This window comes from Protopterus annectens, chromosome 3.part0 (genome assembly GCF_019279795.1).
Source record: "Protopterus annectens isolate FY-2018-M chromosome 3.part0, PAN1.0, whole genome shotgun sequence".
NCBI classification, from domain to species: Eukaryota; Metazoa; Chordata; order Ceratodontiformes; family Protopteridae; genus Protopterus; species Protopterus annectens.
In genome coordinates, this window is record NC_056731.1 from 848,651,242 (window position 1) to 848,667,969 (window position 16,728).

Below are 16,728 nucleotides of genomic sequence, written 5' to 3' on the forward strand. Positions count from 1 at the left end.
TGAGGGTATGACAGTGATATTTCTTGAATGGGGAAGTACTGCAATTTTTTGGGGGAAGGGGCAATGTTCCTCATTTGTTATAGTTGTAAAAAAAATCAGTAAGTTATACAATGCTACTCAAGTGTTCAAATAAAAAAAGTACTTTTAGAATAGAACAGTATACAACTTTATGATCAGTTTTCTTTCAGGAGCTGCCAGTTCAGGATTTCTGTGTAAAGTATTTTTGTGCATTACTATGCAGTGAAAAGACTGCATCTTGAGGCCCCAGCAAAAAAAAAAAAAAAATAGCAGTGCATATGAAATGGTTTCAGCTGCATTCCTTAATGGTTTTAGTTCCTGTTGTTCACATGTATTCATGCTGAGCAAATCATTACTATTCATCACTAATGAACTACCCCCAAATTAAAATCACCCAATCCAAAGCAAATAAAACAAAAATAAACAGATAAAATGTTTTTCAAGTCCTTAAACCACATTTGAGTCAGTTCATGCAGTAAGCTTATTAAGGTCAAGAGTACAACTGCAAGACATTTTATACAAAGGGAAGTGAAACCACCTAACAGAGAAATGCTAATGTAGCCCCAGGTATTTGAAGAAATTACCATTACTAGGATGGATGGTAGGAAAATAAACAAATAGGGGACAGATTCCTTAACTTCGTGAAAGTGGCTACCCAATCAGCTGAAGAGAGGAAGCATTAAAAGAAATCAGCTTGCTTAATTAGAGATCATGCATATTAAGAGGAATTAAGAATTGCATTACATTGACAAAAGAATTACCAATACAGTTCTGAGACCAATTCCAAAGTCTTAAAATTTGCATTGATGGCAGGACTTAAATGAGCTATGTAATGTTTGATTGATAAAGATTGGGTAGATTATAAGTGATGTATAATGCTTGCAACTGGGTGTGTGTCAGTATGGTTTGTGATGTAAAACACTTGCAACTAGGATTGGGTCGGAGTGATTTGTTTTCCTTTATATAAATGTATGATTACCTATGTAGTAAGTGATGGTTTAATAAAGATATTTCTTGTTTAGGAAAAAAAGCAGGACTGAATAATTCATGTAATGTTGCTTAGGTTATATGAAACATAGCAATATATGTAAAGTATAATAAAAGGTTTTGTCTGACCATAACTTGGCATCCGCGTAGTCTTCCTTCATTCCTCCTCACAATAGGGTCCCGGACCAGACCCTCAGATCCAGCTCGACCACATTCTACAGACTTGGAACAGACTCTCAAGCTCCTCCCTCCTAGTCATAATGCCCCACATCCACCCAAGTACCTCTGATACAGTTTGCGGATTCCAAACATTCAGCACCCACATATCAAAGTAACGGTAGAGGAGGCTCAGACATAGGACAAGAGTCCCTTCATTATCCAGGTTCCTCTAGAAGAAAATAGCAAGGGAATGGTTTGGTGGGAAAGTGAGGAGGAATGAATGAAGGCACAGATGCCAAGTTATGAAACACAACCTTTTAATCTGTTGTCTTCATTCCTCTTCAAGATAGGGTCACGGTCCCCAGATAAATAAATCCTGTACGGCCCTCATGGATGGATATGCTGGAGTACCATCGAACCAAAGGAGGCCCTGCTCCTGGATGACATTCAACTTGTAATGCGATACAAAGGTATGGTTATTAGACCATGATGCTGCCGCGCAAATGTCATCAATGGACGTTCTAAATAGAAGGCCGTAGAATAAGCCACAGCTCTGGTGGAATGTACCCTAGGAGGCTTAGTTAACTTCAATCTATTGGATGAGTAAATGTACGAGATGCAGTCATATATCCATTTTGCCAAGGTAATTTCAGATACCACTTGCCCATGCCTATTAGAGGAGTAAGTTATGAAAAGCTTATCAGACTTCCTATGTTTGGTCCTGTGCAGGTAGACACAAAACCTATGAATGTCTAGAAGATGGAGAACATACTCCCATTTAATAGAGAAACTAGGAAAGAACACTGGTAATTGGATGAACTGATAAATATTGTTCTCTGTAGCTACTTTGGGCATAAAAGGAGGACTGGTGCGCAAGGACACACTGTCTTTATGAAAACTTATGTAAGGAGGTTCAGAGGATATGGCTTGTACTTCAAAAATCCTCTTACTAGTTGCAGCCACCAAGAGGACTGCCTTTCATGACAGAAACTTAATGTCGCAACTAGCTGTTGGTTCAAAAGGTCCCTGGGTCAAAGCCTGCAGCACAAGAGTGAGGTCCCAAGGGGGAGATGGGGCCTTAATGAGAAAACACCTTTCATGAAGGATATGCATAGTCTAAAAGTGAACAGAGAATGGGACTGACGCAGTATGGAAGCTGGAAATAGCAGCTAATTGTAGTTTGACAGTCGAGAAGCTAGCACCTTCGTCAAACAGGGTGCTAAGAAATACAAAAACATCTGAAATTGGTGCTGAGAAAGGATCAATGTTCCTGCTTGTGGCTCAAACAAGAAATCTCTTCCACTTACTACTGTAGTGGAAGCCTTTTGCAAGTTTAGAAGAATTTTACAGAGCAGAGACTTAAGCCTGGAGACTCTCACTACGGCTGGAAATGGAGAAATCAAGCAGTCAATTTGAGAGCTGGAAAGTTTGGCTGTTGCATCCCTGACGCATGGGAAAGGAGGTCCTGACTTGGCTCCAGAACCAGAAGAGGATATTTCAAATGAGACCATAGGAAGGGGAACCACATGAGGACAGATGGGGACAATGAGGATCACTGAGCTCTTCAACCTTCTTGCCTTCTGGATAAACTTTGGAATGAGTGGAAGAGGTTAAGCATACAGCACACCCAGCGACCAATCATGGACTAGTGCATCCCTTGGAAACTCCCCAGGAGGAGAGATCAGAGTGAAGCATTTGCTGCATTTATTGTTTTGGGGAGAGGCAAATAATTCACAGCAAGGCTGACCCCAACTGCTGAAGATCATGACCACCACTGACTCGAGGGACCACTCATGCGGGACCAGGAGTGACCTGCTGAATCTGTCCACGAGATCATTTGTTTTCCCCAGGGTATGCGTTGCAACTAGAAGGCGGTCTGAAGATACCGTCCATTCCCACACCCTCATGGCTTCCCTACAAAAGGAGCAAGAACAGGTTCCTTCTTGTCTGTTGATGTACCATACAACAAACATGTTGGCATGTGTACTGCAATAGTCCTCAAGGGGAGAACGCCTTGAAAGGCTTGCAACATTAGGACTGCTCTCATCGCCACGACAATGATATGCAACCTGGTCTTGGTAGGGGACCATCTTCCCATTGCAATGCTCCCCTGAACTGATAAGTGTCCATGGTCACGGTGGCTATACGGGGGACTGTTCAAGAACGGTCTGCCTAGAATGACGTTGTCTGACTGTATCCACCAACTGGGGTGATGCCTGCAAATGGAAGTTAACCTGATGCAAAAGGACAATGGATGAGAAAGGATGGACAACTGTCACTAATGTCCACTGGAAACCCACATGACAAATCTGGCTAGAGGGATTAACAGAATGGCTGCAGACATGGATCCTAGGGGTCTGCAGAATCAATCAAGCCAAGGAGGGGGGGGGGTCTGTTGGGCTAACAGTTCCTATATCCGATTTCTCAAAATGGCTACTCTGTGAAAAGGAAGAGAAGCTATCTGATCCCTTGTGGTGATCTGCATACCTATGAATTCCAGGTACAGTACCAAAGTCAGGCTAGATTTGCTCATGTTTACGGTGATATCCAGGGAATGTGATAACTGGATTAAGTAGTCCCTGGCTTGGAGTAGTCAATGCCTCTTGGGAGCGGTCAGGAGCCAACAGTCTAAATATGAAAACACCAGGAATCCCCTCTGAGCCTCAAGTGAGCTGCTACCACTGCCATGCACTTGAACACCTGGGGGAGGGGCTGTAGTGAGCCCAAAGAGCAGTACTCTGAACTGGTAATGATTGGCTCCCAGCCGGAAGCACAGATCACTCCTTGAGTGCCTATCTTGATGTGATAGTATGCGCCCCTGAAATCCATCAAGCACATTCAGTCGTGTTTGTGCAGTGGCAAAATGGACTAAACCATAACCATTCAAAACCTTGACTTCTTTTTGTATTCTTTTAGTTTGCTTAGATCAAGGATGGGTCTTCGGTCCCCTACTTTTGACACCAAAAACAAGCAGGAGTAGGTCCTAAACCCTCTGTTCAGTTGGGACCTCTTGGATGACATTTTAGCAACAATTGTTGGGTTTCCAGTGCTACATGATCTCTGACTAGGTGGCATGTTGGGAAGCCTTTTGGAGTTTGCAGGAAGAGAAAAGGGAATGTAATAACCTCTGGACATTATGCTTAGCACCCAAAAGTTTTCAGTCAACTGGGTCCTGGCTTCTGGGAGCAAAGCTAGTCAGTCCCAGACTGCTCCAGAGACGGGCAGTCAGGCAGCTCGTCAGGAGCACTGGTAGGACTCATCAGGAAGGGGTTCACTAAATCCCTGGTTCTACGGACCCCCTCTGCCTCCTGGGTGGCATCTACCATCAAACCTTCCCCCCTCTGCCTCTAGAAAAGGGTTCCCTGTGCAGGTCCTGGAAAGGCCCTTGGGATTTGCAAAACCACATTTTCTTATCTCCACAACGGTTCCTAGAGAAGGACCTCGGGGGGAGGGGTAGAAAATTTGATTCCAACAGCAGAAAGGGTCTTTCTGTCCTTTTCACTGCGGGTAAGTGTCTCTCAAACTCACTGCCCAAAACGGGAAGAGCCATAAGGGGCACTGACAAAATGCCTTAAAAGGGCCCCACAAAATATAGCCTCATCCAGGCATGCCTACTTCGCGAAGGTCCTTAGCCGGCTGCAAGTGAGGTGTTCTCTGTGGTATGGGGGATTAACCTCATCCATGAGTTGATCGAGAAAACAGTGGTCAGATAGGGAGAAATTCTTAAATTCCTCCACAGGCATGGACTCAGAGGCTGAGAGTTACTTAAGATTTCTCTCTGCAGCTGAGAGAAATGAGCCAGATAGTTTGACAACCTCAGTACAAAGGTGGCCGAGGTGTAGATGTGCTTCCCAATCCTGTCCAGCACCCTACACTGGTATGCTAGGCGGATGGACATTGGCAGTTTCTTCTGTCAGCTCTTTCTTGGTGGCTAAGTATTGAGAAATCTCATCATCCTGGCCATATCTGCCTCGGTCCAGCTTCTGGAGGACCTGGATGAAGCCAATGAGGGGGGGGCAGGGAATGCTTGGACTTATTGGAAGGCGCAGGACACCTCAAAGGTCCTTGGATCAGGAGATATGAGATCTGATGTAGGAACCAATGAAGATATAGTAATATCATCCCCCAGATCAGTAGAAGCTGTAGGATCCGACTGGGGAGGTAATTTCTGCAGATCTGAAGTAGGATCTGTAGATCTGTTGGGCTTCTTAGCTTCAAGAGAGTCCCTCAGGGAGAGACCTCTTTTTTCACTCTTTAGGAGCTGCAGGGCAGGAAGAGAAAGAAGCCACAGAAGGGTCTGAGCCTCCAGAGCAGAGGGGGGAAGTAAGCCCCTAAGAATAAGTTTATTTCTACAGTCTGCTAAAGCCTGTGGATTGAAAGCAGCACAAATGTTACACACTGCTTTCGAATGGTCAGCACCCAAGCACTACATGCACTCCTTGTGGGAACCCTGTTGGGAATTTTATGGCCAGAAGTGGTGTTTCTGCCATGACTACAACAAAAACACCAAAACAACTGTCACCAAGATGAAAATAACAATCAAGTAAGTTCTAACTCAAACATTTGAAATCTAAATTTTAACTCTAATTCTTTTAAACTTCACATTAACTGTAAACTATGAGCTAACCCTTTAATATACTTCTAAAAATGTTACATATAAAGCTTTTTTTTTTTTTAAACAGGAAAAGAAGAATCACACAGAGGAAAACGGTGGGAGGACTTAAGAAATGCACTTAAAACTGAAAAACAGCAAGAACTAGGATAAGTAACGCAACCTTGAGAGCACAAGATCTGCGTCCGGTTCACTGAAGCGGCAAGAGCGATCTGAGGTACTTGGATGTATGTGGGGGATTATGGGTAAGAGGGAGGAGCTTAAAAGTCCAATCCAACTCCGTAGAATGTGGCTGAGCCGGATCAGAGGGTCAGATCAGAAACCCTATTGTGAAGAGGAATGAAGATATCAGATTGATTACTTTTATATTAATGTAAATTTGCCCATCTCACAAGTGATAATTCAATGAAGGTGTTTGAAAAAAAATTGCACTATACGAGTTATTGAGAAAAATACCCTACTTATGAAAGTAAAAACTGAGGACAGCAGTAACTGATCTTGGGTAGTTCTATTGGCAAATATTTTTGTCCCAATGACTAGGACTACTTTAGAGCAAGTTACAATGTCAAGGCAACATAAATTTGGTCAATCACGCAAGAAGACTTGTCTAAAGACCCTTACTAGTCAAGACCCTGACCAAAGTACATAACTACATGGACAACATAGTATATCAAAATATTCTTGGAAGGTGGGAGAAAACTGAGTATAGAGAACACCCATGCACAAACGGGAAAAAAAACATTTAAACTCTACACAAAGTAATCGGTCAGGACTGAACCCAAACTCTACACAAAGTAATGTCAGGACTGAACCTAGAACCAGGAAGCTGTGAGAAAGAGATCTCTTCAATAAACCAGAATGCTGCCCACAGTAGTTACCGTGTGGAAAACCAATGGTTCACAATTATCTTTGCAATCATCTTAGACCACAAGGTAAACAACTGTCATACAGTTTGAACTTTAATTTCAAATCAAGTCCCTTGCCATCTTCACAAGTACGTTTAGGATTGCAACCTAAATCACTCACTATGAGACAAAATGGGATATGGTCCACAAATGGGAGCTTAATATGAAATTCATGTTCAAACTCTATATAAAATTTGAAATTTACCCTGTGATCTAAGATGATAGCTGACCTCAATGTTTGTTGTGAGCCACGTTTTTTCCCCCAATTTAAATAATTTGGTCTTCATAACACACTGAAATGTGGTCTGAATAAGTCCTACCTATGTGGACGAATGTGTTTACCATTAACTAACACAACTCACTCAAGGTGTCCTTGCATCACATTTGGTCTTGTGCTTCCCCTTATATTAAGAGTTCTAGATGTTCTACATTAGCACAGAAGGCAATATTCTGCTGTTTTTATTACTGAAGAATTCAAAATACAAGACGGAATATTTATTCTTACCTTTTTCTGTCCTATTTGTGGTCTTGGATAATGATGAATTATCGATACTGTTTGCCCTCGTGTCTACATTCGTCACTTTAAATCTGCAAAAACATTTTACACAGTTTTAAAAAACAAAAGAAATATAGCAGGCTCTGGGTAATACGTGAAGCTCGGTGTAAACTCTTGCTCAGAATACCCACCGAGATGTACTACATTAAATGCACTAACACTCTTGCTCAAACAGTAACTACACAGGATATTTGCTAAGCGGCCCAAGGCACAAGAAAACATGCTGTGCAAGGATTCTGCTCACCTGGACTTGTATGAAAGTTGGAGAAAAAAAAACATCTCAGAATTTTCACATTAACAACAAATTATATGACCAGGTTATAGCTCTCACACACTATATCAGACCTTGCCAACAACAATCTGACAGTGAGGGGTAAGATATCACTTGAGTTTATTACATTTCACAAATGCACCATCTGCCCTCTAAGCATTTGTATTATCAGTGAAATGTGGGGAATCTGAAGAATTTTTACAATGAACATTGGACAGACTTGACTGCAAACTATGGTAAGCAGTCACTGTACGCCAACGTTTTTATACAGAAATGCAAAGGAAAGGTGATGCATGTTAAATGATTAAGGCCATGCTAAAAAGCAAAGGGGTAGTGCTTTACGTGCAAGTTAATCTCAACAGGTACTAATGACATCACCACTCCTTAAAAATTTAGCCTGTATTTTAAATATATTGCCAAATATGAAGCATGTAGAAGATTGTCTGTATAACTAATACTAATGACACAGACAGAATTGAATATTAAAGTTCAGAGTTTCCTTGGCTCCACTGATGTGTTTCACTGGTGGGAAAGTACAGTAGAGTCAGAAAATAATCCTAGTGGCAAATGATCACTAGGATCACTTTGCTATAGTACAAGTAACTATCCTTGTGATGACAATTAGCAGAAGGCAAACATCTGCCTTTCTGGTTCCCAAACTCCAGAGCTTTTGCAATGCTGTCATTCAGCTGGACTTCTCCTCCAGCTCAGAATACCTGAAACAAGGTAAAAAGCTCACTATTTTTAAACTTTTTTCTGGCCAAAAGTAACAGTGCTTGGATGTCCTAGCTAAACATCAATCTGTAAAGCTCTCAAAGACCTAATTATAAGCAAGTTTGTTTAGTCAGACTAATAAGCCAGACTGGATCACATAGGGAATCTCATGTCCAAAATGCCCAGAACTGATCAATACATGAAGTAAATTATCACTCTCTTGATTTCCCATACTCTGAAGGGTGAAAAAAATCTTGTAATGAAGAGAAGAACCTATAGTGATGCAATCCCATATTCAAATATGTATTATGGCATGTTCCTCAGACAATATACTACACTGCAATTTACCCAACTACATTTAACTGGGCAAATTAACAGGACCCTTTCCAACCATGACTGGGGCCAAAGGTAACAAAAAAAAAAAAAAAACAATGTACAATTTATACCTTAGGTTTGTAGAACTGTATCAGAATCATAGACATAAGACTTAGGCTACAAAAATAGAATACTTATCGTAATGATCTGTCTTTAGTAAGCTGACATCTGAATTACCTCAGGAACTTGCTTCCTTCCTCCAGCAAAGCCCCCATCTCTCCAGTTAAGGTTGTCATGCTAATCTTAATACTTCTAGGATACACATCAAAGCCAACCTCATGGGAAAAGTCAGAAGATATTTGCAACCCAGAGCCTGCTGCATGCATGGAGAAAGTGGCAGGCAACTGGAAGACAGGGAGAGGGCTGTTACTAAAGATGGACAAATTCACTGTTATGGTAAGTGCATAACTTTTGCATCTAGTAAGCAGCCGCCCATCAAGACTCAGCCCCCAGCTACTTAGCTAGGTGGGCATGACTCGGCAACAATTCCTTCAATAATGGCTGTTCCCAAGAAATGCATGCCCTAGGAACAATGGCTTGCTTGTAATGTTTAGTGAATGTGTTTTGTTTGCATTTCTGATTAAAACAGCTAATGCAGCTAAAACCAAGAATGGGCTTTCAAATGGAGCGGAAAATCATGGCGTGTCAAATAGTAAAATAATTCGATACAGTAAGAAATCCATCTGCATAAGGATTTTGAAAACAGCATAAGCTATCTTCCTGCAGTAAACAAAACAAAGAGCTGGTCACTTTCTCAATTCTTCAGTTCTACTGATGTAGAATCCGAGTATCCTTGTTGACATCATTTAATACAATGCACCCCCCCCCAATTGTTCAGGAAGATAGGAAAACATGGGCAGGTCGCTGACCAGGTTTAAAATGGTCAGCGCTGCAACTTCCAGAATGAAGATGAGGTTAAGTATGAAGAGCCATCCTGTACTTTTAGAAAATCACAGATGAATTTTTTTTTTTTTTTTTAAACCTAAACTGCTTCCAGCTCTGAAATTCGTAACAGCAGTTATAAAAACTACCTTCTGAGATGGCTATCCGATGTCTGTAGTGGAAGCAGGATCTAAGGAAACTTTAATGCTTCCAGAATCAGAGAGTTCCAAGGACAGAAAGGGGTTATTCACTGAGGTTTTAAATACACTGTTCCTCTGAGAAGGCCTTACTTACTATGGTAGCTGCTATCAAAGCAAGTGCTGTCCTTGGTGAAGATCACTGCAAGATGAACCTTAATGGAGTAATAGCAGAGTACTTGCACACAAACATATCTGCTAAACACCTCAGAATGTGCTCCACTTACTGCCTGCAGGTATTTATGCCCCCTCAGTCCACTGGACAAAAAAAAGTTTCCACTTTTGCCTGCAAGGTTTCCTAGTGGAAAGTTTGAGATACATTTTCTCCCTGACCCTCGGGAAAAGGGATTTGCTTGCTACATTTAAAACTGGAAGAAAGAAAAGTCTGTTTGAGAGCACTATGGTCTAAGGCAAGACTCCTTGGATGCATGAAATACTAGATGCCTGCATGGAATGAGTCAGTGTGGTCACAGAAGCCTGTATGGAATGAGGGGTCTCTCCAGGTGTATGCAAGGCCAGCAATGGAAATCACAGCTAGGTAACAGAATAAGGAGTCAGTATAAACATCCACAATTTGTGGGATTGAGCTTGCTGTCTATTATGAGAAAGAGAATAGAAAGGAGAGTTATTTTGGAACTTTAATTGTAGACAACCCCCTCGGTTCTTATAACTAACTCAGCTGACAAGAGTCTAACCTAGGCCGAAGCAATTTTACTCAAGTCTTTAGCACATAAGGTATTAACATAGCTATATATTATTAAAATACTTACAGCCTTTAAGTTCCCAATTTAAATTTTGGGCTACTTTCCCATAAAACCTGCACAACTGCAGTCACATATGATTTAAAGATGACTTATTAATCCTTAGTGCTATTCAACAGAAATATACCCACTTTCGTCACAAAAGTATTGGAAGCAAGGAAGAGTTTAAATACTTAGACAACACAGCAAACTTTATTCCAAAACGCAAATGCAAAGTACAGTAGAAGTAAACTGCCTCACAGTACATCTTTTAAAGAACTCTGGCTATCAGAGGAAACCGGGGAGGCATACTGGAACACAAGTTATGGAACGCATCATCATGAACTTAAACAAGGATATAGGGACTCTCCAAACTCTGGATCCCACACAGTTTGGTTTTGTGAAGGGTCAATCATGCCTGCTCACCTCAGGCTTTTTCCTTACCGAATGGCACACTGCTACAGTCATCCCTCTCCATAAAGGGGGAGCGACTACAAACCCTGGGAATTATCGCCCCATTAGCCTGATGAGTCTGATATGTAAGGCTATGGAGTGCACCATCATGGTCCTAATTAACAAGGATATAGGGAATCTCCAAACTCTAGATGACACACAATTTGGTTTGTGAAAGGTAGATCATGCCTGCTCAACCTGGTTGACTTCTTTGAGTCAGTCAACAGAGCTGTGGATGAGCGTAAGGTAGTTCATACAGCCTACCTCAATCTGGCCAAGGCCTGTGATACCATTCCCCACTCAGGAATCCTAAAAAAAATCACTAAGTTAGGCAACAACCTGTATATCACTAGGTGGGTTGCAAAATGACTCACAGACAAAACCCACAGTATGAAAGTAGCTGACTTCAAGTCAGACTGCCGACCAGTCATGAGTGGAGTCCCACAGAGTTCGGTCCTGGGTCCTCTGCTGTTTGGTATCTACATCTCTGAAGTCCAGGCCAACACGAAGGGACTCTTGCTGACCAAGTTAGCAGATGATTGCAAGCTGGGAGCTATTAACTCCCCAAGTGATATTGACATCCTACGGAAAAGGCCTCACTGAGACCAACGACTGGTGTCAGAACCAGTCTTAAGCTCAATGCCAAAAAAGTGTCTCATCCCCTTTGGGGAAAAACCCGGTTCCCATGAATTGCCACATCGATGGTAGTCCACTGAACACAGAAGGCATTATAAGAGAGCTCTGGGAACACAGGTTGACAGCAACCTCTCTTTTGAGCACCACACTGCCACTGTGGTCAGAAAGTCCTTCTATGTGGCACATCTCATAACTAAGGGTTTTGCATCCAGGAAGAAAGAGGTCATTGTCTCCCTCTACTCTTCCCTCATTAAGCCAATCATAGAGTACAATGCCCCATTTTGGCATGTACCTCACTAGACACCTGCAGCAATTGGAGTTGCTGCAAAAGTACCTCACAAAAAGTATCCTAGGCCTTAAACACTTGTCCTATATGGACAAATTCAAATAAACTACAACTATTGTCTATCTCATATTGCCTACTTAGAGGCAATCTCTGCTTGACTTACAAAGCCATGTCTGACGCAGCTCTGTTAGAAATGCTACATCTAAAGAAATCCCAATCCCTCTGCACCACATGCTCCAGAGACCTCTACCTTATTACCACAATCAACATAACCTACAGGAGGGACAGGTTCACAACCCAGAGACTGCCCATGCTATGGAATGGACTTCCTATACATGTCAAACAGAGCACCTCACTAGCCCCCCAAGAGAAATCTTGATGAGTGGATGGGAAATTGAAAATTCACCCCAGGGATCACTCCAGTGGCTCTACTCGACAGAGGCACTGGGAACCAAGGTCAAGTGGCACGATGCCAGGGTAATCTTATGGGCTAGGCTTGTAAAGGCTCCAAGGCCATTAGCCTAGTAAACACCTATGAACATTCCTGTGCATGGAAATGAAAAGGTAAAGGTCTTCAAGGCCTTTTGCTGTGTGTTCTGGAGCAGAATTTCTTCAGAAGGCAGACATATCTGGGGAGTTCCCCCAAAAGTGGATGACCTCTGTGTGAACTTTCAATTCATTTGGGGGGGGGGGGGTCTGTCTTGGAGCTGCTCTATAGTTCTGTCACAGTATTCTGCTCTGACAGAATGTAGATAGCTTGAAGGGACACAACGCACTGAAATGCAAGTTTCAAGCTATCATTACTAGTCTGCAAAGGGGGTAAGATCAGATCCCTACTGCTTGTTGATATATCACATCACAGTGGTGGCATTTGTGATAAACCGGTCCTGGAGTCCATAAATTCAGTGTCTTTAAAGCATTCAATACCATATTTTCTTTGATGTTTATATGCTTCATCTGGTCCCAACGTACCTGTACCTTAATTCCCTTGGATACAATCTTCCAAAAGAAGTCAGACATATCCATGACTATAGACTAGGGAGGTGCTGGGAAGACAAATAGAATACATTCATTTAGAAGTAATTGGTCTGTTGACCAGTGAAGGTTTTTCTAGACAAAGTTTAGTACATGGATTTGAAAAGAGGGTGTTAGGTCCATACAGATTTGAGAAAATAAATTATGTACTCACCATAATGATGCATCTGTGTTGCCCATTTTCATTCTTCCACAACTGATAGGTCTCTGACCAGACCTTGGATCTGATTTGACCGCTTTTACTAGATTCACAGATCCAGCTCTCGGGACCTCCCTTTACCCCTAATGCCCCACCATCCTGGCATACCTCAGACCATGTTTGCTGCCCCAGGACATCATATCATCGATGACAATGCAAGATAAAGGCATACAGAAAGGCTGAAGCTCAAAAAGGGAACAGGTGGATTCTCAAAGTAACATCCCTTAGGCCTCAGTACGAAGACGGGGAAGAATGAAAATGGACAATATAGCTGCATCGTTACTGTGAGCACATAGTTTTTGTATATGATGTCACTTTCATTCATTCCCCAACTGATGGGACAAAGTCCCCAGCTAGATGAACCTTGGGTGGTCCTAGTGAAAGGATATTCCCAGAGTACAGTGGAACGAAACTTCCTATTTCTGGACAGTATGTCTAACATCTATTGCTCATTACAAATAGCAGTAGCACAAATATCATTTATAGACACTCTTGATTAAAAGGCCGATGAGGTGGCTACAAATCGCATGGAATGTACTTTGGTGGCCTGGGTAAAGATAAATGTCTTTCTTTATAAACTAAAGATGTACAATTAGTTAACCATTTGGTTAGAGTTATGTTAGAAACTGCTTTGCCCAATTTGTTCTTGCAGAAGGATACAAACCATTGGCCAGATTTTCTAAAATCCCATGTTCTGTGCAAATAAAATCTAAGCTGCTGATGCATGTCCAGAAGTGCAGCATATATTCTTTAAGAATTTGGGAAAGAACACAAGTAAACTGATGACCTGATTTAAGTTGGGTTCGGAAGCCACCTTAGGTAGAAAAAAAAAGACGTTCCATCTGTGTTGTTTATCTTCATCCATTCATCACTGATGGGTTTGGTTCAGAGCCCTTGGAATAGAGTTGGCCTTGCACCAAAGCTCGCGCCAGCCAAAACCTCTCGAGCTAAGCATTTACCCATAATCCCCTCTTACCATTTACCTCAGATCGAGTTTGCCCTAGTAAGTAAAGCAGAGGCTGCCTCAGAGGAAAAACCTTAGCCCAGGAAAAGGACCCAAAGATCCCCCAGGAGCCTCTAAAAGGGGGAAGGAGGGTGGGATGTGATGAATATCAACACCACAGATGGAACATTATGGTAAGGCATAACTTCTTTATCTGATGATGTTAATTTTCATTCCATTCATCACTGATGGGACACAGAGTCCCCAGCTACCTTATATCCATGTGTGGCCCTAAGGAATAACATTCCTGAGCACCACTGAACCAAAGGACGCCCTTCCCCTAGAGACCAGACCCAGTTTGTAATAAGTGATGAAGGTATGGGGGGAAGCCCACGTAACTGCTGCACAGATGTCGTCCAACAAAGCTCTGGAGTGGAACGCCACAGAAGTTGCCATTGATCTGGTAGCATGAGCCCTGATATTTGGTGGGACAGATTTTTCTTCTAGCTTATAAATGAAGGTGATACAGTCTCTAAGCCATTTGGATAGAGTCACTTTAGAGACTGACTTTCCCATTTCTGGACCAGAAAAGGAAATAATTGGTCAGATTTCTTGGTTGTCTTTGTTCTGTCCAGACAAAACCTCAATTGTCTGTTAACATCTAATAAATGTAAATACTCTCCCTTGTTGGAAAAATTTGGGAAAAACACAGGCAAATCAATAGTCTGATTAATGGAGAACTCAGAAATTACTTTGGGCAGAAAGGAAGGATTGTTCCGAAGTGATACTCTGTCCTTATGAAAAATCAGATAAGGATGCTTGACATAGAGCTTGGCGTTTGGGAATGCGTCTAGCCGAATTAATAGCCCCTAGAAAAAGGGATTTCCAGGAGAGAAACTTGATGTCACACGCGGCTGCTGGCTCGAAGAGAGACCATGTCAAGGCTTGCAAGATAAGTGCGAGAATCCAGGGTTCAGTGTGCTGCTTAAGTGGGGGGTCTCGAATGATAGATTCCTTTCAAAAAAGTTTTGCTCAGACGATGAGAAATTGAGAAAAGTCCCCAAAACCATTATGAAAATTTGAAATGGCAGCTAAATGGACATTAGTTGAAGCTGCGGTGCCCTTCTCAAAACATCTGGATAGATATTGGAGTACTGCTGAGATGGGAGCAGGAAAGGGATCCAATTCTCTTTGTCTAGACCAAAACGCAAATCTTATCCATTTGTCGGTATAAAGTTTTCTGGTGAATGGTTTATGCAAAGCAAAAATAATATCACGTACTGGAGAGGAAAGATTACCAAGCTGTGAGCCTGAGGCTGAAAAGGCTCAGGTGGCTCACCCCTTGTGGGCGAGATATCAGATCTGGAGTTGGATCCAAGCTCCACAGACTGCAAAGGAGACAAGGCCAGAGAAAGGGGAACCACACCTGTCGAGGCCAAAAAGGGGCTGAGAGGATCATTTTGCTTTTCAAGCAAAGGGCTTTCTTCAGGACTAGAGAAATCAGAGGAAATGGGAGGATAAGCATAAAGTTGTCCTGTGGGTCAATCGTGGACAAGTGTGTACCTCGGGGGCTCCCCCTGTGGGGGAATTAGGGCAAAGTAATTGCTACACTTGTGGCTGGATGGGGAGGCTGGCCCCAACAGCTGAATATCTACACTATTAAGTTGAGTTGAGGGTCCACTGGTTAGGCAGGAGAACGCACCTGCTCAACTTGTCTGTGATCACATTGGAGATTTCCAGGATATGCTTTGTTATCAGAAAGCTGCTGGAAGCTATTGCCCACTGAAACACTCTCATGGCCTCGCGACACAGGAGAATAGGACTTGGTTCCCCCGTTTGTTGATGTACCAAACTACTGACATTTTGTCCGATTGGACAGCAACTGTTCCCGAAGAATGGGCAGTCTGAAATGTTTGCAATGCTAAAAGCACTACCCACAATTCCAGAACATTTATGTGCAGATTGGCTTCTAGATTAGAACATATGCCTTGGACAGTTATTCCCTGATAATGTCCCCACCACCCTATCAGAGAAGCATCCGTGGTCACAATGGCACTGGGCTGAGGGGAATGAAAAGGCCAACTCCAAAGTGCTGTGTCTCGCTTCATCCACTAAGAAAGATCCAGTTTGCAGTGATCCATAATACGAATCTGGTAAGACAACGGTTGACGAATCTGGTACCACTGAGTCAACAGAAGCCACTGTAGAAGTCTCATGTGATACCTTGCTAGAGGGACTATAGATATAAATGCTGCCATCAACCCTAGTAACTGCAGAACCTGTCGAGCTGGAACCAATCTGTGGCAGAGTGTCACTCAGAGCTATACCCTTAGTCTCTGAAAAGTACAGTTTTGTACCTACCATAAATGTAGATGTTCGAAGATCCACATTGCTGCAGTCCTTACATATGGGTAATCCGCTGTCCTTGGTCGGCCCGAATACCAAAGTATTAGGCTGACGTCGGTCATGGGCGCTCAGATCTGACATCAGAGCGTCAGGGAATTAAAGCGCATGACCGATGTCATATCCTCAGTCTTTCCTTGCCCCAGATGTCAGAAGGCCCTAAAAAGAAAGGCCACAGCCAAAAATAGAATACTTCCCAAAAGGCATGTACAAATAACAGCTACCACCCAAACCATACAACCATTCCAAACTACAGAGGGGAAGGAGGGAGGGTAAATTGGACTGCAGCAATGTGGATCTTCGAACATCTACATTTATGGTAGGTACAAAACTGTACTATGTTCTTCATCTCACATT

General features: G+C 42.5%; 1 protein-coding gene across 1 annotated transcript in view; it reads right to left on the reverse strand.

Moving 5' to 3' along the window:
- Positions 1-16,728, reverse strand: part of ZCCHC2 (zinc finger CCHC-type containing 2) — a 656,453-nt gene that overhangs the window by 264,497 nt on the left and 375,228 nt on the right. The window contains exon 3 of the mRNA XM_044065714.1: positions 7,187-7,269. Within this exon, the coding sequence (XP_043921649.1) occupies positions 7,187-7,269 (83 nt within the window). The remainder of the gene's footprint in view (positions 1-7,186; positions 7,270-16,728) is intronic.